Source organism: Leptosomus discolor, chromosome 3 (assembly GCF_034619465.1).
Source record: "Leptosomus discolor isolate bLepDis1 chromosome 3, bLepDis1.hap2, whole genome shotgun sequence".
In the NCBI taxonomy this organism is placed as follows: domain Eukaryota; kingdom Metazoa; phylum Chordata; class Aves; order Leptosomiformes; family Leptosomidae; genus Leptosomus; species Leptosomus discolor.
The window spans coordinates 38,677,432-38,700,816 of NC_141393.1; the positions used below are offsets into that span (position 1 = coordinate 38,677,432).

Consider the following 23,385-nt stretch of genomic DNA (forward strand, 5'->3'; position numbering starts at 1 on the left):
GTGCCCTAGAAACCAGGAGATTCTCAGGCTGTGATGATGGCTGGAAAGACTTTTATTAGTCCTGTCTGGGAAAATGAAATATTGATCTGAAGAGCGAAACGGGGGGGGGGGGGGGGGGGGGGCAGGGCTGGGGCGGAAGGAGAAATGAGTGAGGGATGGGTTCCCCTCTGAGGAGGACAGGGTCAGACCTGCAGGGATCTGGCACGTAAGTGAGGTAGGGAAGAGTTTGAAGTAGAAACAGTTGTTTCAAAGGTGGCTAGAACCAACTGTGGGGAAAATTATAGAGGAGTGAGTGATTTCTTTGCAGGAGATTAAAAACACAGAAGCACACTTCCATAGGGGTCACACAGTTGGGTCAAATTCGGTAAAAGCTTTGTCTCAAAATGCAAATCAAGCCTTGTTTGGATTCGTTTTGGTGTTTGGTTTTGGCAGGTTTTTTTAAATACTCAAATAGTTCATTTTAGAACTCACAAAGCAGATTGTTTTCTTAGAAAAAGAGATGTTCTCCAGGCTACCTTCAGTAAGAAAGTTAGGTGCTAGGAGATCTCCTTTTTCTGCAGTCTGTTAAAAGGGACTTGCTTGATACAGAAACCTGGAGTGTCTCTTCATTCTCAAAACCCTCTGCTGTTGGGCTGCAGGATGTGTTGAGGGGAGGATATCTCTATCCCTCTAATCGGACCTCTTTGGCATTTTAGAAGTACATACTAATTGCAGAAGCGCCTGGAAACCTGACTGCTGCTCTTCCCTCGGGCAAGCATCCTAACAGGCTTCTTGCATCCTTTATCTTTTGGTCTGGTACTGATTGGCCAACACAGCTGAAGAGCTCCTGTATCCCTCCCTCTTAGGGAGGCTAAGATTCATTCCTTCATTGTGACTCGTGAGCATTTTAAACAGAAGCAAAGAAGCCTCAGAGAACTGCAAATGTTAAAATTAGATGTTTAGATCTACCTGAAACAAAACTTGTTTTCAGCGTGTTTGTTTTGCTGCTATGGTAGCAAAAATTCAGCAGTGGAGAGCCCTATGAAAATAAATGGGGTGTTTGCAGCATGCTGGGCTTCTGGCTCTGCTTCTCCAGTGGAAAACCCTGTGCCTGTGTGCGGGCAGGAAGCATTGCCCCTCTGCCACTCTCCCAACTTGGGCGCAAGGTAGCGGAGCTGTCATCCGTATTTCTAGAGCTTTGTTTCTATATCGTGTTTTGCAGATGCCTGAGATACAGTCCAGAGCTGTGTCCGAAACATTTCTGTGCTGCAGCGTGTTGCAAACGTGCCGCTGGGCAATGGGAGGCTGGGTACGGGAGGGGAGTGAACAGCCTTTGGCTTTTTTGACTCATCTGCATCTGTTTGAGAAATGCTGCTTAAATCTCACCAGTGACTGACGGGTAATTAAAACCAGGTCAGAACAGGGTGGTATTCTTGTGCTGGAAATGACACTGGGTAAGTGTTCAGACCTGCCTATTTTTGAGTCAGGGACATCCCATATGAATGGAAATAGCGGCTTCTGCTTGACATATCGATGAAACTTGTGCGTTACAAGTCTGAATTATTAAAATAAATCCAGCTTTGTCTGTACTGCATGGTGCAAAAAAAAAAAGAATGAGAGAAAAGATAACAAAATAATCCACTTGGGACAATATTGTACTTTAATGTGATTTTGGTGGAAACTAGCTTCTCTGGTTTTGATTTCCATGGAAACTAGAACAGCAATGCTGCTCACCACTGCCTGCGGCGGGGCTGAGCTTGGCGGTAACAACAGTGGCAGTGTGCTGGGTGATGAGCTGGCCAGTGCCTACAGGGATGCTCCAATTCATGAGCATGAATTGAACAAAACGAGGTCACTGACCCAAAAAGCCACCCATGGATCCCTCCATACCTCCTGAGCTGTCTCAACTTTCTTTTCCCGAGGGCTCTTCTCCCTGAATTTTGCAGTCAGAGCCCAGGGCTGCTTTGCTTTGTCCCTGTCTCAGTCTCAGTTGATGGGTGGATGTCAGTATTGCCTTCTCTGTAGCAGCCTGAGCTTCCTCTAAGCGTGGTGGCTGCTGGCTCCTGCCTCTCACAGACTTCACCCCAGCTCTTGAGATCCCTCTTCGCCTCACACCCTGGCATCTCGTGTCACTGCCCCATGGGGCTGCCATAGGGTCTCCTTTGTTAGTTTTTAGCTGTAGACCTGCTGCTGTCTGCTATTGGCTTCCCTTCAGCAGCTAGGTGACCAGAACTGGCCCTGCGGTATAGTTGTACTTTGGAAGTGACCACAAAGGTTTCAAAGAAGTGGCGTAGCTGCCTACGAAGTAGAGAAAACAGCTTATTTGAAGAGGTGACATCTTTTTATAGTTCACCAGTGTTTGCATGGATTTCTTTACCCACCAAAATGCCCTGTTTCCCAGTCCTCCCAACATACAATGAGGGCAAACCAGAAATCATGTTAATGCTGGTATGTTTTGAAGGCAATGGTTTGCATTTTGCCCTTGCTAAAGAGAAGCAGCATTGTTCCCAATGCTGTGGCAAGCAGAAAAACAGTGGAAGGGAAAGTGCTGAAATAGGTATGAGGGCACTCAAATATGGCCATAGTTTCCAGAGGAGAAAAAATGGGAAGATGGCTGATGAGTTCCAGTCAGCCCGATCAGTAGTAGAGCAACAGGGTAAAGAAGAAAGGGGTGTGAAAGGAGCAGGAGTTTTCCTGTGATGGCTGAGGGTGTTTCTAGGACACGAAGAGTGTGCTCAGGCTATGATATTCAAGCCTGGCTCCCACCAGAAGGACATTACGCAGCTGGCAGTGGAGCTGCACTGGGGTATCTGTATCTCAGGCTGCAGCAGAAAGTGGGGCACTGGGGTGAGCTGAGGCTGATGTCCCAGCCCAGATGTTGGACTCCATTGCACCCACCTGCTCCGCTCCTGGGCACTCTCTGAAAGATGTCTCCTGAGTCTTGTGTCTCAGGATCTCGGTGAGGATCAGACGGTGCAAGGCTGGCCAGGCCTGAACTAGAAGATCTTTTCCACCCCTCATGCCAGTGATTTCTTCCCTTTTAAAATAAACACAAGAGCCACCAGTGCTACAACTGGAAAGTCAGTGGAGAACACGTAACACAGACAGTCAATTCTGAGTTTTGCCACGTGTTACTAAGGGACAGAGTAAAAATAATGTGTTCTGCTGCTGGCTGTGATCCTCAGTTACTGCAGACCGGTCACATCAGCTCCCAGTACTCCCTTCCCTTCCCTGAACTGGGAACGGTTCTGTCTGGCCACCTTAGACAAGCACTTTCTCCATGGCAAAGAGGAACCGTTTTTGTTACTGGTGTTTCCTAATCAATCTTCTCCTGCAAATTGTTTAATTCTTTGTTGAGTGTTTCTCTTTGCTCTTTCGATCTCTGAGCTTGCGGGGCTGGCAGTGCAGCGTGAGAAAAGCAAGCCCTGGCTCGGGCCCCGGGCAGCCAGTGCTGCCTGGAGCTCAGGGTGGGCTGCACGAGCTGCCTGAGCCACCGCACCGGTGCTGAGGCAGTTTGCCGGTGATGACCCCCTTGCTGTGCTGACTGCAGCAGCGACTACCCTGGCAGAAGCAGCAGTAGAGACCTGGCCCAGACCGAGGGCTAGGGGGGGAGCTCAGGGGTTCTGCTGCTAGGATTCTTTTTCAGCAACAGACATGGGGAAAGTGGTAATAAAACATTTAAATCTTGAAGTGGCTACAAGGAAGGAGAGAAGTACAGCTAATGCTTGAAGCGGGTCTGCCTTCTGTACTGGCAGTGTTCAGGGGACTGTCTGTACAGATCCTCCCTTGGTGTCCAGCATCACTTTCTCTTCCCCTTGGAAACACCCTACCTATCTCAGGTTGTTCATCTGCAATACTGCTCGATACACTAATACCTCTTCCCATTAAAATCAGCTTAATGACAGCCGCTGTGTAGATGAAGGCTTGACTATGTGGGCTCTATGATATCACGTGGAGAGCCTCTGCTGCTGAACATGCTGCAGGGTGGGAAGCATGTAACCGATGTTTCAGCAACTCGGGCAACTTGATTCCAAATTGCTGGATTTGCTCAGCCTAGTGGATTAGGCTTGCAGGCTGCTTTGTCCTTTTGGCCAGCCCTGAATAGTTTTAAACCATCCCCTAAACCAGGCTTACTGGTACAGGCTAGCACAGCGCAGCCTGACTGTGGGCTGAGATATTCAGCTGCCATGGGAGAGTTCAGTCCCTTGAAAGTTCAGTCACTCATTCTGCAATTGCTCTTACCTCCTGCCATATCTGGGATTTTCATGGCAGCCTTCACCTTCAAGAGTTTTGTTTAGTCTAAATCACTCAGCCTGTGAGAGCTGATGATGCTGCAGCCATAAATATCTGTTGAGGAAAACAGGCGTTAAAAATGCAACAGATGTAGCCAAGTCTAAAGGCATACCAAAGGGTCCTCTGCTTGGGGTTAAACTATGGAGTGCGAATGTTCAGACTGGTTCTTTCACGGCTCCTCTCAAGGCCTCAGTGCAGCATGTTTCATCTTTTGTATTTTAACTCTTTTAAACGCTCTTGTGCAATATTTGTTGTGTGCGTTTTTTTAACTAGAGGCTACATGGTACAATGCTGTTGACAAGGACAACCAAATGATGTCAAAGTCCCTCTAATTATCCCAAGCTGAAGTGTCACCTCTGCTTTCTGTCTTGAGTAGATGAAAGCAATGTTCAAAGAGACCCACTTAATACCGGAGCATTTTTCAAAAGGCAATCAACTGCTCCAAGCTCTTTTCCCCCTAAGCAATCTAAATGCTAAATAGATCTTTAAAATAATTAACATCTCTAAGACGAGGAACCATTTTCCCCTGCAAACACCTGATGCTCGTTAGCAATATTTAACGTGTCACACATCACCTCTGTTTACTCTAAACTTTTTTTGGCAGGAGTTTGTCAGGTGTCTGCAAGAGCTGAGCCTATGCTGAATAGCTTGGGGAAGCCTCTTGAGCACAAATCCCTTGTCCTGAGGGAGAAGGGGTCTGGATTTCTGCAAAACTCTTCCCTCTTTCCCCCTCCCAGCTTCATTTTGATCTCAGTAAGAGTAAATAGTGTCAGTGAACAGCATCAACCTAGCACCAGCCTAAGCCTGGTCCCCAAATCAGAGATGAGCTTAGCTCTGAGGGGCAGGGTGGTGGAAAAGCTGGCTTTAACCTATCTTTGCAGCTCCTCTTTCCCAGGTCAGAACAGGACACAGGTGGGTCAGTGGTGGCTGCTTGCAGCATCCCAGAGTCCTTGGGCCAGACCAGCAGCGGCCAGCACGAACGTAGCCCCTTTGCCCAGGAACGTCTATAGCACATGCCAAACTCCGAACGCCATGGGGTTGCTGCAGGGCTGTTACAGCATACATGATTCTAGCCTAGTGGTTCAAGAGCTTTCTGTCTCTGGAGCAAGGCCTGGAGCCCAAGATTGCTTCAGGAATTACTTCGCATTTTTATTCTGTAACTATTTCATTTCAAGTTCATAAACAGCCTTTGGAGCAGTGCCTGGAATGCAGGACCTTCCTCCCATGCAAATGCCCCAGCTGCTGCTAGAAAACTGTAATTACTTTCCCTCTGGTGCAGGTCATCCTCAGATATTCCATACCAAGAATTTCACAAGAGGCTTACTGTAAGATTTTCAGTGTTTTGCCCTCTAATCCCTCCTGGCAGCCCCAGACAAGCCTATACACCTTAGTGAAACAGCGAAAGCAGTGACTATTCTTTTATTTCTGCTTTTATTTGCAATGGCTGTGCTCTGAGAAGGCTTACCAAATCAAGGGAAATGGAGGAACACCTTATTTATGAGTTCCCTTAGCACTTACTCAGAGAGAAGGTCTGAACACAGCTGAGGCTAAAGCTCCTCTGGGTGGGTGTTGGAACAGACCCTGCATTGTGAAGACTGAGATGTATGTGTTTGAGGTGAATCCAGCTTTGGACAGCAGCTTTTTGGATTCCAGTGTGAGATCTAACGATTCAAATCCCACTTACACCCTTTGGATCTGGGCTTCTGGACACCTTACATCATCTGGGGTATAGCTTGGAAAAGAGTCTGAGATCATCTGACTTTGAGCCCTATATTTTGGCTAGGATGCCATGCACCCCTCTTAAAGCACACTTGTCGAAGTTCTTAGTCAAATATCTCATTTGAATAGCGTGGTCTTCATTACCATGGGGGTTCTTTGTCCTGTAATATACTGCAAACAAGGCCAGAGGTCTTGAGTTAGTGCAGTTCATGGGACCCATTCATGGATGTGCCATGCATAGTAATGCTATCATCTGTGACCTCTGTGAACGCAGAGCCTCCAGTCACCATGTCCATTAGTGAAACAGATTACAAAATCTGAAAGGGGTTGGTTTTTTTTTGGTGTTGCTCAGAGGAAAAGCAAGTACTGCTGTAGAAATTCCCTCTGAATTAGATAGTAATAAACCCTGACCCAAAGGACTGTGAGCGTGTGGGAGAAGGGTTATTTGGGGGCTCTCCCTCATACCCAAGGGCCCTCACCAGCTGATCTGACCATAATCCCAGCAAGCTAATGAAAGAGAATTGGCAGGAAAGGCTCGGTGCCTGCTGTAGCAATGAGTGACCAGGCAGATCCTGAAAGCTGTAAAAGGGTTTAAGGGGATCAATATTCTCTGTGCTCTCATTTCTAATTGGGCTTTATTGCAGGGCTCTGATTCATGTAGTTCATTAAATGGACTCAGATGGAGTTTCTGTAACTGAGTTTGTACTCCTAGGGCATAGGATCAAAATAGCAGCAGCAAGCAATTGCCAAGGCCCCTAAAACTCATCTGGAGAAGTAATTGCAAGAGTGCTGAAGCATTAGACTTCAAAGAAACATGGATGTTGCTAAACCAGTATTATTAATTGCATTTAAGTTTACAAAAAAAAAGTTATCTACCATGTTAAGAGTCACTTTAAAAGTCACTCAGTGCCATGAAGTAGATATTTCAACTGGTTTGTAGTACCACTTGCATTCTGAGGCAAGTATTTTCTGGGTCTTCGTGAAGCCCATGAATAAACAGGTCCTGAACAGTAGCTAGATAGCATTACATCATCTCCAGCTCTTTCATTCTCATGACCCCATGTCCAAAACACCAAATTTGTGGAAACAATGAGGGAAATATGCAGAAAATATATGGAGAGAGATGCTACGTATTGCAACTCCTTGTCTACCTTAGGTCTGCATAGACACTTCCATCTTCTCTGCAAAATATCTGTGGAAAACATTAGTCAAGTAAAAAAAATCCAACGTAGAGCACTTAACAGGTATCCGATCAGATAAAAGTGTCACCTAGTCCACTAGCCTGTTTCTGTCAGCGACCCACACCAAGTGGGAACTGTAAAGACAGGGCAATTGTATGGGGCTACTCTCCTAAAACACTCTCAGGGCCCTCAGTAACTCCTGATGCATTGACATCCTGAGCCAGGGATAGCATCCTCACATTTAACAACCGTTGATAGATTTCTCTTTATGGGGTTTATCTAAGTTAGTAAGAAGAGGGGTGTGTTTCAATTCTCAGAGGATCTTCTGCATTAACTAATTAGCACTACTTATTACTAGTTAGGGTGAGTATTAGTTTTTGATGGAAGGGAGGGCAAGAGATATCAGTTAGGTTAATGCATGCGTGAGGAAGGAAAGGATTGGACCAAAGTGCTCAGCATTAGGCTGCTCAGCTGGTGTTGGGCTGGGACCTACATTTTACTCTTATGTTACTCCAGGAGCCAAGAGGGAGCCTCGGCAAGTCACGCAGGTAGTTTTTTCAATCTGAATTATGTCTCAAACACCTTTGAGGCTGGACCTCCGTTCTCCCTGCAACTAGATTTAAGTGATGTCTAACTTCTAATGACAGCATGCCTGGAAGTAGTCATGAATTTTCTACAGAAACAGTTTAAATGGAGAAGTCGGAATTATGGAGCAAACGTTTTATTTGAGGTGTCGTGGGGGCTCAGGAGGAGGTTGATAAAAATTCTACTGGCTGCTGTTCCCCCACAGGAGGAATCTGGGGCTCCAAGTGAGATGCCAAGGCTTCCAGTACCTGGGGAGAATGGGGTCTGAGGAGTAAGACACACAGAGGCCAGCGTGCTGAGCAGAGAGCTGCCTAGGTTATGCAATATGCTAACTAGATGATTGCTTCATTAATTATAAGATGGAGGGAGCTGCCTATTTTTCCTTGGGATTTTTGGAAGGGAAATACTTCCTGGAGCTATGGCTGACCTGATTTGGGTGCCTTTCTGCTAAGAAAGAGAGCAACCCAGCTTTGTGGTTAATGTAGCCCCCACTCTGCTTACTTCAGACAGGTTGAGATCTCTGGAATATCTGAGGTGAGTGTCCTCATTAAGATCAAATGCTTGGTTATTCTTGCATGTTTCTTTCTCAAGCTTTTTAGCTGAAGTTGTTTCACTTTGTATGAATAATGAGTGCTTTTACTTGGAGATGATAGAGGAAAGGAATAGAGGGTGCACTGAGTGATCACTGAACAATTAAGTGTTGTAAACATGAAAATAACACGTGAAATTTTAGGAGGCATTAAATGATTTATTCTTAGTTAAGACTGAGGAGATATCATTACCATAGTATGAAAGATTGGTAAACTTCATTTAGAGCTGCAGGTGCCCAGAGTGATAACTGTGTTCAATCAAAGACAACAGGAAAAGCTGCAGAAAGTTGCTAGAACGAGCAGGAAACAAAGCAACTTGTTGTACGAGAAGAAACTACCAATCACAAGTTACTAATTTAGCAAAATGGAGATGGGGAATGATTGCTTTTTCTGGGGGATGTGAAGCACTTGGAGAAAGAATATAAAAAGATGCTACTAACACAAAGTGGATTGAAAATTAAATTAAACTCACTTGGCCCAGAATCTAGAAGGATACTAATGAGCTGAGAAGTATGTTCTGGAAGAGCATTACAAGCCAGGGAAGGAAAACTGCATTGGTTTGGCACCAGCTAAACTTCTGGAGTTGGTGAGGATGGAGAAGGAACAGTTCTGGATTTAAGAGATGCACTTCTTTGAAGAGAAGACTTGAATACTCACTCTCCTTGCTATGCTCTGGTTATGTCTCGGTGCTTCTGCTGCCTTCTAGTGTTACAGTGGAATAGATATACAAGCTAAGAATTCCCTCAGAGATCAAGGTAATGTATTGAGAGAGATTTCTTTCTTTTTCTCCACACCCCCTCCCCATTTCCTTCCTGCTCAGAACCTGAGAGTAGGCATAGCTAAAAGCGAAATGCAGAGCAAGGTGTATTTCTGTTCCTAGTACTGTTGACTTTCCTCTTCCCCCTGCAAGTATGTTACTGGATGCTGCATTAGGATGCTTTTGCCTCCCAGTGAGATTAGTAAGGGGTGTTTGGTTGGGGGCAGGGGCACGGGTGTGATGGCTTTTCTCTCCATTGTCATCCATGGCATGTTTCTTACTTTCCTCTGGCATTTTGCAATGTCCTTGACCTTTCCCTATCAGTACCTCACAGATTTCCAAGGCCTTTTATTTCTTATATAGTTGGTTTTTTTTTTTTTTTAATTTGTTGAGGGCTGGAAAGGCCTGTGGGGTGTGTGAGTGTATGGAGGGGGGGGGGGGAGGGGAGTTGTGTCTGAGTGGCAGGTCTGATGGCCTCTCTGTACTAAACCTCTACGACAAGGCATTATTCTCAGTGTCCCAAATGAACCATCATTCATTCAATGAGAATATAGGACAAGATCAGATCTGCCTGCTCTGCACCCTGCCTTTGTCAGTGGGGATTAGCTGCACTTTCTGTAGCTTGGTGAATACTACTGCTGTGTCACAAAAACCCACTCGTGACTACTTGATAGCCTGCCATTTGCAGCACGGTCCTCGGTGGCCTGGGGAACACCGAGTTCAAATGCCTGCATGCAATTGGTCAGAGCAGGAATTCAAAGCGTATGTTTCCCATTTTTTCATGACATGGGATGTTATGGTATTGAGTCCAATAGGATGCTGGATAATTTAGGTTGGAAGAAAGCTCCAGAAGTCCTCTAGTCAAATCCTGCTCAGAGCAGGTGTAACCAGATCAGGTTGCTCAGTGCTGTGTCCAGTCAGGTCTTGAACATCTCCAAGGATGGATATTCTCCAGCCTCTCAGGGCAACAGGTTTGCGTTGGGAGTGTGGGAAACCAAATCCCTGAGGTAACCAAGGTGGTAATAATTTAAATTTAGGAGTCCGTTTCCTGCACAGTCAATGGAGTGATGCAGAAACTGTCTGAACAGGAATTGAATACACTAGTTGGAAGCACTGGTGCGTTAGAGATCTGGGCCATACAAGTGTTCTATTTAGCCAGTGGCAGAGTCCAGGAACCTCTGAGTACCCTTGCTAATGCTTCACCAGGGACAGCACTGAGCTGGGCTACACAGCACGGAAGTTTTAGTTGCGTGTCATATATGAACAGCACAAACAGTAGCAACAAAACCTATAAATTGGAGCTGTGCCCAAACCCCGTCCTGATAAACTGCCCATACAGGCATAATTCAGATTACAGTAATAAGAAAACGGATCTGACGCTTCCCTGTAACAAATCCAGACGGGTCTTACTTTAATCCTTTTCAGACACAGTGAGAATGAAGCATTTGTTAATGAGTCAGAATAGAGAGCTGCCTTGTACTACTCAAAACGAAAGATCTCCATTCAGCATATTTCAGTGGTATACGCATTCCCCTGCCATTTCAGTGAATGGTACGTTATATTCAGCCAACACTAAGTAACATTATAGCAGATAAGACACTTGGTGTAGAAAACCTGAGATAATTGACTAATATGGCGGAGCTCTAAAATAATTTTCAACAGACTTAGTCTTGCAGTTCATGTATAATTAGTCCATTTATCATTTTATCTTGAGACAAATACTGAAGTCAGCACTCCGACTTCAAGGGAAAGTGGATACCTAAAGTGAGCGGTTCACATGCTCAGTGAGGCTGAGAAACTTGGACTCAGTTACTAGTCTCAGTCATGCCCCATCTCCTCCTGAAGAATAGCTAAATTATGCTGCCTGACCCCCAGAATACTCCCCCCACCCCAACCTATGATAATGGTAAGACAGAGAATTCATAATTTCTTTGTTTTAATGCTCTCCAGGGTCTAGCAGATGCTTAATGGTTTCATAGCAGTTGAAAAACAGGAACTTCAAATTACTTTGTACTTGTAATCCAGCTAACCTTGATTTTCTCTGTTTATTAGCTTTCCTGATGGATTGTTTGAGTTTCCAGCGTAGCTGAGTTTCAGTACTATCAGGCTTTTCCTCAGTGGGAATTGCAAATGTACATAACTGTTTATGTACTCGTAAGTGAAGTAGCTGAAGCACTCCCCTCCTTCCTCTGAGACTCAGTCATCTTAAGAAGCATCCTTGCTTTCAGAGCATCATGAACTAGCACATTGCTTGGCACATGGTAATGCGCTCACAACCAGCAACTTTCTTACCTCTTTCTAATGCATGTGAAAAATCTGGTGGTTCTTCCTCTTGCTGTAACCAGGTTTTTGTAAAGCACATATAGCTCAGTTACTAACAAATATAACAAAGTGGTCTTGGCTACTACTTTTCCCCCCACTGTATGTGATGGTTTAAGCACGAGAACAGACTGATGTGAGGATGGAGAGGCTACTTTCCTGCTGTGCTTATCATGTATTGTGATGGGTGTCACAAGTTCGATCGACTTTAAAAGAACATGATGATGGAAGAAACTGTAAGCAAGTATTTGAACTGCCCAGCTTATTTCACCCTTCAAGGAGGAACACAAACTCAATTTTGCTTTTCATAATCCTCTTTCAGCACACTGAAGGAGGCTGCAGAGTGAGATGCCTGTGAGAGAGTGATCCTGCTGTCATTGTGGTGTCAAATACAACTCAAATTCTAATCCTAGTGGGGTTACTGCCTGCCCTAGTGCATTGCTGACTGGCAGGAGCATGCAATGGTAGATAAACCAGTCCTTTATAGGTATATACACACAGACACACCAGTTTATGTACTGTTTTTTGCAACAGCATCTACCAAGCTTCTCAAAGCCTCAGATTAGGGTTGGTTTATTTATTTATTTAAGTGCTGGTTAGTGCCGATTGACAGTCCTGTTCTCCCCTTCCCCATAACACCCAGTGTCCCTTCTGTACGTAGCGTGATGCCTTTCAGCAGCAGTGAACTGTTAGATCAGCTCGGCCATCTTGCAGAACTTCACCTTGCTGTTTACTTGGTGAATAGCCATGCCGAGAAATGAGCTGTACCATTCTGGTCAGGCCTCAACTTGAGCTCAGTAGCAGAGGACTTGCCTATTCCATGGTTAGAAGAGACGCAGCATGGTTCGTGGCTCCACAAGCCAAGCAGAAGTCAGGCAAGCACCTCTGTTGCTCTGTGCTCCTGGCAAATGGGTGAAGGCTTGTACATCTCATTGGACTGAGGCTCGGCTTTAATGGACTTGTTTTAAAAAAAATTTATTTCCACCCTTGGAAACACTAGGGCTCTCAATTCCATTCTTTATCCCCGTTTTGCCATCCTGTGTGAATCTCCTGCAGAAACAGCTGACTGAGTTTACTTCAGCATTTACTCCCACGCCGCAGCAGGCACGGCCAGCGCTGCTGCTTCTCCCTCCCCTTTAGGGCAGAGGCACCGACCGGCGCAGACACAGCGTGCGCGGGCCGACGGGCTCTTTCCTGACACACCTTCTATAGTTGTGCTGCTCGGTTATGGCTTTACTTGCAAAACGCTGCTGCCAAACCTCACCTTTACAGTAGCTGAAGTCGGGCAAACGCCTGGTCTCTCTCAGTAGAAGTGCTGGCCATGCCTCTAAGGACAGGTGCAGCTGGAGAAGTCCAGAACGCCCTGCTGTGGCCTTTACTGGAAAGGAGCCAAGCAGCAAACTGGGGAGTAATGTTTCACCTGCCCTGCTAGAGCAGACTGCATTGCTAGTGTCATAGTGAGTGCCGGTCTACCAGCACGTTGGATGTTTCCAAGTGCTCATAACCCTCTTTGCTGTCGCGCTGAAGGCGGCGGTCAGTTGCAGCCTTCCAGACTCTTCTTTCCAACCAGCTGCACATCAGGTAGATGCTGCAGCTGTTTTTCTTCCAGTCAGCTGCTCAGTTAAGCAACAGAGCTGTTGCTTCACAAATACTGTTAATCAAGTAAAAGGCAACTCTAAAGGAATATGGAGAACAGCAGCTCAAGAACTATGCACTAGCGAGTTTTAACTAGTTGCTTAGTTCAGGAAAAGAAAGACTTGTAGCTGGGTGACAAGGGGGAGAGAGAGATAATGGCCAAGTGCGTTCTCTTACAGTTGTCTGCAGACGTATTTTTGTATCAGCAGCAAGCCAAGTCTGCCTCCAGAGGTACAGAAGGAACATTCACTCGCATTTTCCAAGTCCATGAAGTTAAAGCTTGTTTTTACTTTCCAAAAAACATACCTTCACGAAGTCCCTTTCATAAAGGAGAAATGTTTATTACCACCTGCTTTAAAGTACCTTCTTCCCATTTTCTGCTCTAACATGAGAAATCCCTATTTTGTACTTGCTTACTGGTCTCAGTTTGCACAGTTGTTATCAAGTCAAAACCAAGACAGAGAAAGATTTATTTATTTTTTAATCAGACCAAACTTGAGGTACCCTTGAAGGAAGAGCTGTGTTATGTTCCAAGTTCCTGATTACTATAGATTCACCATGCTCCTCGCACTTCCCACGAGGAGAGAGCCCACTTGGTGGTTTTCCTTAAACTGAAAACAAGCTCAGAGAATGAGGAAAATACTAAATCACTATTTTAATATGATAGGAAGCGTGAGGGGATTTTTATTTGGCTTCATTTAAGGACTGCAAAATTGCATCCTCCTTAGCACTTAGGATGAGCCACCGTGAGAACAGTGGAATTTTTACCAAAAGAATTGTAAATGTTTACCAAAAGTTAACCTTAAAACGTTTTAGGAAAGAACATGTTTTACTACTCGCTATACAAGCTGTTTAAATACCATTTCTTATATTAAACCTGGATTTTGTTATATGGGGCAATAGTGAACTTTGTGTTTTACTTACTGTGTCAAGCTGCATTTGGATATAAATTTAAAACTTCTGTACAGAAGTGTTTATGGATTTAAGTAACCTTAAGTGGATTAGTATACTTGTGATCTACTATGTTTTGAAAATCACTATTTATTATCAAGGAAGCATGTTCTGATATTAGCAGATCGAACTGATTCCTGGTCACTACGACTGTAGAACTAGTAGGTCTAATCTCCAATTTGTATTTGTGTTGAGGAAAAATGTTTGACACCCTTTCCTGATATCTTTCTAAGAATTTCTGTCTCTTCAGTCCAACTCCTCAGCAGCTGTTACTGGTCACTTAAGTGAAGCTCTTTTCATTAAGGCTTTACCACAGACAGGCAATTTCAGCCCAGATTCTGTTAAGCCAATCCATTTGCAGCGAGAAACTGCTGATGTGCATGAGGAAGTTCAGTGCACTGGGAGAGAACTGCATCCCTCCCTTAATCCTGGAACTGCTCCTGGCTGAGTATAGCTGTACAGTCTAAGACTCCCACCTGCACCCATAGCAGGCAAACTGTGGACTAACGCAAAAGCACAAAGTACCAAGGCAGCTTTGCCACCCACTGTACATTTTGGTCTAAGGTGTTGCCCAATCCAAACATTTTCAGTACAGCAAAACTACAAGGACACCAGCGTTCCAGATACCCAGGGGCAGCAACGATTTTACAGTGCGTGCAGTTAAGTCCTTATCCTTTGTAAACACAAAATGCGGTTTGGGGCAGATCCCCATCAAAACAATTTCCTTTGCCTATTCCTTTCTCAGGGGAAGGCTGGAAGCAGACTAATTCATGGGGTCTGTGATGTGACATATTCACCCTGCTCTCACCCATCACCTATTCCAGAGCAGACACACTTACCTGAATATAAATGCCTTGTAGAAAGATCAAGTTTAGAGTGCAAAAGGGTTGCTGTTTCCCAAAGATCCTCAGGGAAGACAGCAGTCAGGACTAGGCCAGAAGAGTTAACTTGGCGGGCCAGAATTTGAATGTTAATTCTGTAATACAGCACACAGCTGCTGGTTCAGTCCACAGGACCTTTTGAGCCCTCTGCCTTGGCAAACAGGCAAGAAAGATTTAATTTGTTGTTTGGCAAAACCCATAAAACTCAGCACTCGAGTTTAACTAAAGGGTAGGTTTTTATTCCCCATTAAGACCGTCTCGAGGACATAACTAAACGTTGGAAACCCCACAGAAGGGCACATACAGTGAACGTGGCAAAGTACAATGTGAACAGCCCCAGGGGGTTCAAATAAGGTAGGACCATTAGCTAACCAGAGGAAAGAAAAACAAAACTCAGCTGAAGATGTTGCACTTTCTTCTCCATTTACACTGAAAAAAAAAGTCAAACCCAACAAAATCCTTGTATCTCTAACAATACATTCAGTCCTGGCTAAAGAGTTTAACAAGATGGCAACAGGATGACTATAATACAAAACGTTCACTACTACACTCTGTACACACCTGTTGTCCAAGCCCTCCCCCAAACCCATGTTGTGAGGGTGACCCCGTTATTTGCTCGCTTGCTGGGCCTGCCTGCGGAGGAGGACGTAGATCTTCTCCTTTATCCAGTCTTTATTGTACGGTTGGTATGTCTGAGTATCAGCACGGTAACTAGGGAGGAAAAAAAAGAATGAGTGAATGTTGTATCAGTCTGCCCTGCAGTACGTTACCAGAAGAACTTCACAGACGATTAAGCGTCCTCAAGTGCGTGAGGCAGAAAGTTGGGTACAGAACAAAAGTACTGTCAGAAGCAGATGGGAACTACCACTTACCAAACAGATTTATCCTGTTCCCTAAAAAACAGATGCCCAGCACATCAGGAAGAACCTGAAATAAAACTACATGCTCCAAGGACTACTGAGCGACTGTTCACATTTTAATTCATGAATATAATTACTTGGGGGAGACAACAAATGGAGCACCTTAATATTCTGGAGCTCAGAATGAAGAACAGTTCCACCAGGAAACGATCTAATTTGCTTCAAAAAAACCAAACTGAAAACAAGAACCCACAGACTCACTTTCTTTGCTACTCAGGGATACCTGATAAAAGTAGTCCACTAGCAAGATTTCTTGCTGGGGCCAGAGAACTCAGTTACTCAAGACACTGCTGAACTGAAGCAGAATTAGACTGAAAAATGAAAGCAAATTGCATGAAGTTATCCTGGTAGATTCGTGCCCTCCTTTCCCCCTTAAGTCATTTAACTTGAATGTTTTTTTTGATGAAGATGGTACTTTCAGTGAATGCTTCAAGGACTACTGAAGTCCCGTAAGTCTTGAAATCTTGGTACACATATTTCTAATCAGGTAAGAAGGGTGAGATGGTCACTGGCAAGAAGCTAAGTAAAAATCCAGAGTTAACTCAATCCAGACCAATTTACCATTCTTAGCTAAGGGAAAAACCCTGAGCATACCGTTTCTAAGAAAGCCTTGTTAGTTAAAACCCAGCACAGCTGGTTCAAGGCCATAGGAGGAGTTTCAGCATATATTGCTATAACAGTAGGCGTAGTTCCAGTGCAGTACAAGAAATGCTGGTTTCAGGAAAAGTTACTGATTTCTGCCCCGGCGCCAATTCATTTGTCATGCTACATGCCAGACCAGATCGCAAGGACCTTAGGAATCTCCAGGAACAGAAGACATCTGGCGCACAACGTGCTACGTGTGCCATCTGGTGGAAAACTATAAGCTGAAGTAGAATTTGGCACAACACTGAGTTTACAAGCCTCATTAAGAAAGGCACAAGACTGTAGCAGAAAACAGTTGCTACTTCCTAAAGCAAATAGCTAGCTTCAGCCCGAGAGAGAAACGACACCAAAGTGTGTCCTTCAAACTGCATCAGCCCAGCACTATGACACCTGAAGATCAAACGTGGCAGAATGTCTAGGGACAAGGTAACTGCAGAAACTGTAAACCTGTTTTACTTATTCTACTGAAAACTCTGGTAAATGGCATTTGTAGTAAGTCACTGTCAGTAACAGAGATTATGTACGTACACCAGAATGCAAAGGGAAGCAATCTGATACTCAGGGTTTTTTTTTAAATAGCTTTTTATTTTAAACTGGAATTAACTGGCAAAGGCTGTTCACTGTGCAGCTACACAAATACTTGCGCTGGGATTTCAGACACAGCAGTACAGCTGCAGGAATGTCCACACCAGATACTTACTGGCTTAAAAAGAGTTTCTAGAATTTTGAGATTCGAAAGCCAAATACTATGTCTGTTATTATTTGAAGATGAGATTTGTATCCTTATTCCTACAAAATGTTGCAGAGTTGATACCACCATCCTATCAAACCACCTCCTTGAAATTTAAGGTATGGAAAGTACTCATGATCTGGGCTAAGTGATTTAGTCACAATGTTAAGTTATGTCTTGAATAGTGAAACTTCACGTCTGATCTCACAGTGCAACCAGAATGGAAAGTACACCAGACCGCCCTTGCTTGCCCACAACTTTAACACACAGATAAGAACTGGAGAGGATGTATTTGCAAGAACACTTAGACAATCGGCTAGGGCTTGCTGCAGGATTGGGCTGTTCCTCAGTCACTTCATTAGGATTTACAGAAACTTGCACCTCGCTGCACCGTGATCAAAACACTGGCTGCAATGCACTTCAGTAGGCTTCCACCGTATCACTAGTACAGCCCTCGGCTGAATAAAATTCTGTGGTCATCCTGGTGCCTCCTAAAGAATCGGACCAACTGCACAAAGCAGCCCCAATTGAAACAGATTATAGCAATAATAAAATACATAGCTGTATTAAACTGTTGGACTTCAGTATTGAAATGCTGGGAGCTGCAATGTGACTAAAATCAAGTGAACTGGCAGTTTCTTTCTAAGCTTTCTTTAGAGATCCTTTATTCCAACCCAGTTAACTGGAGCAGGCAACACGGCACGCTGGCTGCAATACTGCTGCCTCACAAGCAGTTAGTGCAAAACTCACCCAGAACCTCACCAGATTTCACATAAAACATGTAAGAGTTTAGATGGAAGGCTCCTGACTTCCCTAAGTCACTGAAATGGACTTGTACAACTGAACTTACACAAGACAGCTGAGGTCTGCCAAGTCATCAATGAAGTCAAACAACTGGCTGATATCATACGTAATGGACGGACTGTTGGGATTCATTCTCTTCAGATGCTCTTCGTACATTTTACAGACTCCTACAGGGAAACAAGATTAACAATGCCCTGTTACAAACCCAACAACTGTATTTGCTGAAACCTCTTCAGCTACTGAACCACAGGTATCAGAAAAGTTTAGAGATGACTACTGTGAAAACAGAGACACAAACTTCTTACTCAGACTTTGCAGAGCTGAAATGCTTTTGTTCTAGCTGTCTGCATTGAAACATAACACTATAAAATCAGGTAAGACGCACGGAAAGAAGCATCATCATCATCTAGAGGAGAAAGTTTTAGTTCTGTCAAAGATGTAACTTTTCAAGCAGGAGGCTCCAAGGGAAACCTGAAACTCCTTCTAATAATTTTAAGACAGCAATTGCAACAATCATTCTTACTGTACAAAAACCTGAGAAAGAGCTCATGTCAAATAAAGCTACTCAAATCTCATAGGAAAGATCATTCTTCCAGAAAGACTCACACAGCGCTACAGACGTAAGAGTGCCAGGACAGGCCTGTACGTGAATTTAAATCAGTTTTAGTTAAGCTAGCCCATAAATAATTCAGATACATTTGAGAAGAATATAATATTAAAGCTAGCACTGAGGCTTTACATGGTCTTTATTATGCTCTTGTTTGCCTGGAAATGGAATTTTTAATGTTAAGTGAACTTCCACATACAAATCACACAGCTGTAGCTTTTCAATCTTCTGTCCCAGCTCACTGTGTGCCTCTTAAAGTCACGCAGGATTTTTCCTCTGGCACACATGCCATAAGGCTGCAAATTATGTACCAACTGCACACATACATACTTTTATTTTACGTATTATTTCCAGTAGCAATCCCTCCTTCACATGGTTAGCACAGAAATTAGTGAGAAAGTTAGGCTCTGATCCTGCAGCAAAATGCAGTCAGGCAAGTCTGCTGCATGGCCCCACCAAGAATAAATACTGTCTACTCTCACGAACTGAATGTGGTTCAATCTGGTTAAATCAAAAAGAGACAATATAAAAAGGAGGTTTTAGAAACAAAGAATAATATTTTTTAGTGCCAAAACACAAGCAAACTAAAAGAATGAGACATTTTTGCATTTTTTTTGGTGGATTACCTTGGGAAAACATGAACAGCAACTTATTTTCTTATTAAGTTTGGGAATATGGCAAAAATGGGTTTTAACAACAGTTTTCGACTACCATGTCTGCACCCACCTTCCATGCACTCATTCACCGATTCATAATCAGCGTATGTTCTGCCTTCTGGCCTCTTGGTAGGCTGGACAAGTAGAATTGTGTGAGACTGAGAAATAAAACAAACACCAAGAAAACAGGTTACTTGCAAAATTTGAATTATTTTTTTGTTTGAATTAAGTTATTTATCTGAATGAAGCACTAAAAAGAAGCAGAATATTAAAACACTGAACTAGCAATCAAGGACACAGACACTTTCCAAGTAGCATTTACTGTTCATATAAGCCGTGTTAATAATTTTTGTTTCCAATCGGTCCTATCAATCCTTAGGTAACTTTAAAACAAGTAAAATCACCTGTAAAGCAGCTACCGTGTTGTATTTTCTTTATTTTGGTTTTCGTACTGTATTTTATTCCAAATGCAAGCTGACAGTAAGGTTTTAAATACCCCAAGTAAAGAGCAAGGAGAGACTCCAGCTCAACTTCACTGCCAATCTCACCTTAACGACTTTAACAGAAATACCTATTTTGAGTTATTCATTTAACTTCAAGGAAACACAAATGATACAACAAATCTGCACTTAGTATTCAAGATTCTTTCCTGCAAAACAGATGCACTGGTTTTTCATCCTTCGGTGAGCCTACGGAAACAGCAATTACGCACAGACAACTGTTCCAAACGTCAGTCTGTGAGCCTGTGCTTAGACGACTGTACAGTCTGTGGCTTGCGTTGTAGCTGTAATATTTTTCACTTGGCTACAGCAAGTAATTTGAGCAAACAAGCAGCAAGATTTTTGAAGTGCACACAATCTGTGATCTAATTAACAGGTTCCACAGCACAGAAAGTTTGCAAGCACGCTACAACACACCATTTCCAGTGCTGCTAACTGGTTCCAACATTTTCAGTGCTAATATATGAGGTGAGCACCCGACATGTAATATTCATGGAGGCAACTGCAGACTATGATATACTGGAAACCAATACCAAAGCGTATTATTGGGTTTAATCAGCTGCTGATGGAAAAATCCTAATCCACAATTTGGACATAGCAGTGAAGATACCAGTTCAGTGTACATCAAATGCAGCGACAGAAAGGAACAATGGCAAATATTAGGATTTACAAGGAGCATATAAGAAAATGGTACAAATTTTTGTACCGTGACTGACAGTGTTCCCATGCCTGGAATAGCGTTTTCAGTTCTTTAAATTCTGTCTCAAGTAACACGGCAGAAGGAGATACAGAGAACCCCAGGAAAAAATGATAAAGAAACGGAAGCAGCAAGACTTTTCCCAATCAGAAATGGAAAAAGAGGGGAGTCCAGAGCCACGTACTGCAACAAAAATCACACAAAGGAGACTAGACCATTTAAGTCTGCTTTCATGTGTGCCAGAGGACGCTAGGTTTGAAAGGAATTCCCCAAGGAAGGCTGGTATCTGGCTGTTCCCAAGTGTATTGTACTTGAACAGGCGTGTCTTACCAGGGAGTCCAAGTGGTTGCCAAACTTTATTATAAAATGCTTTTTCCAGAACTATCATTTTTATTTGCTGGTCACTGATGACAAGACTTGATTCTGGGACTTGCAGCTCTGACTTCCTAGGATCATCTGACTCAAGATTCCTCAGTAACAGCACCCGATGAGGTGTGTGGGCCAGTTTAGTCAGAGTGTTCTAAACAAAGCTGCATTATTTGAGCATCAGGATGTCTTGCAAACTAAATTTCTGGTGTCTGATTACATATACATAGTACTTCTTTCAACTAAACTCAGTATTAAAAAATAGTTGTGTTTGTTTGACAAACCCTAAGAAAGCTGAGCTGACCAGAAGCTACAGAACTGTGCTGCAACGGTGTGAATTCTGTGTTTGGTCTCTCAGTATCTTGCTGGGGAATCATTTTAGGCCTATAAATACCCAGGCTACACCTCCCATTCTTTGAGTGTTAATGAATGTATATATTTTGAATTATCCCAATAATCAGATTATAGAAAAAAATATCAGTGAGCCAGATACGTAAGCCAGTTCTTTCAGAACCTTGCAGTAGAAACTATTTGGGCTTCTGACTTTACACTGTTTATCGCTTCAGACACTTTACAATATCCTTATCAGATACTGGCCTGGAAATTATTAAAATGAATGCCATTGGGACCATCCATATTATAGAATTAATGCATTACATCTCCAGTATTTCTTTGGGACCCTCCCATTATTTTACCTTAAGTGGGGAAAAAAAAAAAGGTTTGATTTGATAAAATTGCTCCTCCTCTCCTACCATATAAGTACAAAAAAGTGACAAGTTCAGAAGCCTGAGAGAAATTTCCTTCAACTATTACATGCCCTACTGAATATGTCCCTAGGTGACAGGGCACGCATCAGTGTGAGTGAGAACTATTATGTTTTCCTACAGGTATAAAACTTGTTAGGAAGAAGAAAACCAAAACAAGGGAAGATCCATAAACCTCCATGTGTTAGGACCAGGTTATCTGGAAGAGCCCAATATAGACTCTTATTATTCTGACACGTATGTTAAATTTTCTTGCATTTTTGTTAAAAGCACAGTGGGTACTGACTGCTGTTAGTCAGGACACTGAATGAGATACCACGTGGTTTATATTACACCAGTTTCGAACTTCTAGAGAGCACTGTAGAAAGTGCTCCAGTTATGAAGACACAACCCTGTAAAAACGGTTAAGGCAGCGCTGACAGCCAAACCTGCAGGACTTAGGAGCTAGGCAGCGTCTGCCCAGAGGTTTCCACGAACTGCAGTCTATTCAACAATAAAGTAAAAAAAAAAAAAATTAAAAAAATATTATTATAAACTTTATTTATTAAAATTTATATATTATATATAAAAAGTGTTGTATGACCGAGATGCGCAGTGATGCAAATACAAGCACTACACTGCACACACTTAAATGCCTTTCAGTTACTTCTGCTAGGCAGAAAAAGTGGTTTAAGTGTCACCTTTCACTTTGGACAACAGGGAGGGCAGTGATAGGACAAGGGGTAACGGTTTCAAACTGAAGGAGGGCAGACTGAGATATTAGGAAGACATTCTTCACTGTGAGGGTGGTGAGGCACAGGTTGCCCAGAGAAGCTGTGGCTGTCCCCTCCCTGGCAGTGTTCAAGGCCAGGCTGGATGGGGCTTTGAGCAACCTGGTCTGCTGGAAGGTGTCCCTGCCCACGGCAGCAGGGTTGGAACTGGATGATCTTTAAGGTCCGTTCTGACCCAAACAGTTCTGTGATTCTATGACACAGCTTGTAGCTGCTCATCCTGGCAAAAGTTAACTCTTTTTAAGCAAGTGCCAGGCAAACGCAGAACTTCGCTGGAAGCCCAGAAGCAGTTGTCCTTCCACCGCAGGACACCAACCTGCTTCAACATGTTCAAATTTTTTAGACGAATGCAGCAAGCTATTGTGACTGGTAGGCCTTTGTGCTTCAGCGTGCCGTCTCACCAGCCCGCCAGCGCAACCCCCCGCCCTTCCCTCCTCCAAGTACTGGGGAGGAGCAGGGAAAGCACCACAGGCAGAGACAGCTTAACTTAACGCCCATCAGCCATTTAGGGCAGGATCCGCAAAGCCAGCGCTGATCGAGGACGAGCTGCACTTCCAGAAGCACCCTGAGAAGGGGCTGAAGCTCCGGGGCGAGCCCGCTCCGCGCCAGGGCCGGAAGCCTCACCCTCTCTCTCCTTCCCCGACAGCAACCAGGGCCTTTGTGCCGGAGAGGCGGCGGGGCGGCACTCGGCGAGGCCGCTGCCCCGCCAGCACGTGCTGCCGCCCGCCCGGGCCCGGAGCGGCAGCCGCGGCCTTCCCTACTACCGACCACGTCTTCCCGCCCGCGCTGCTGGCGACCGCCCCTTGCCCCACGGGGAAGGGAAAGCAGGCCTGGCGGAGCCGGCCCCCACCCCCAGGCGGGCGCGAGGAGGAGCCCCGGTCCCGTCCCGTCCCGCCCGCCCTGCTCACCATGGCGGCTCCCGCTCCTCAGTACCGCCGCGGAGAAGAGGCGCGCGACGTTCCCCCACAAGCCCCCGCGCCCGCCGGAAACGCCGCGCTAACGGCCGGTCACAGAGCTGGTGCCGCCAGAGCACCGC

The 23,385-nt window shown here is 44.4% G+C and overlaps 1 protein-coding gene across 1 annotated transcript; it reads right to left on the minus strand.

Moving 5' to 3' along the window:
• Positions 1–15,107: 15,107 nt before the first annotated feature.
• Positions 15,108–23,329, minus strand: ERH (ERH mRNA splicing and mitosis factor). The gene is made up of 4 exons (XM_086463132.1): positions 23,258–23,329; positions 19,323–19,410; positions 18,036–18,156; positions 15,108–15,601 (listed from the first exon to the last, which is right to left on the minus strand). The coding sequence occupies exons 1-4, from the start codon at positions 23,258–23,260 to the stop codon at positions 15,499–15,501; spliced, it is 315 nt and encodes a 104-aa protein (XP_086319258.1). The 5' UTR covers positions 23,261–23,329; the 3' UTR covers positions 15,108–15,498.
• Positions 23,330–23,385: the final 56 nt, after the last annotated feature.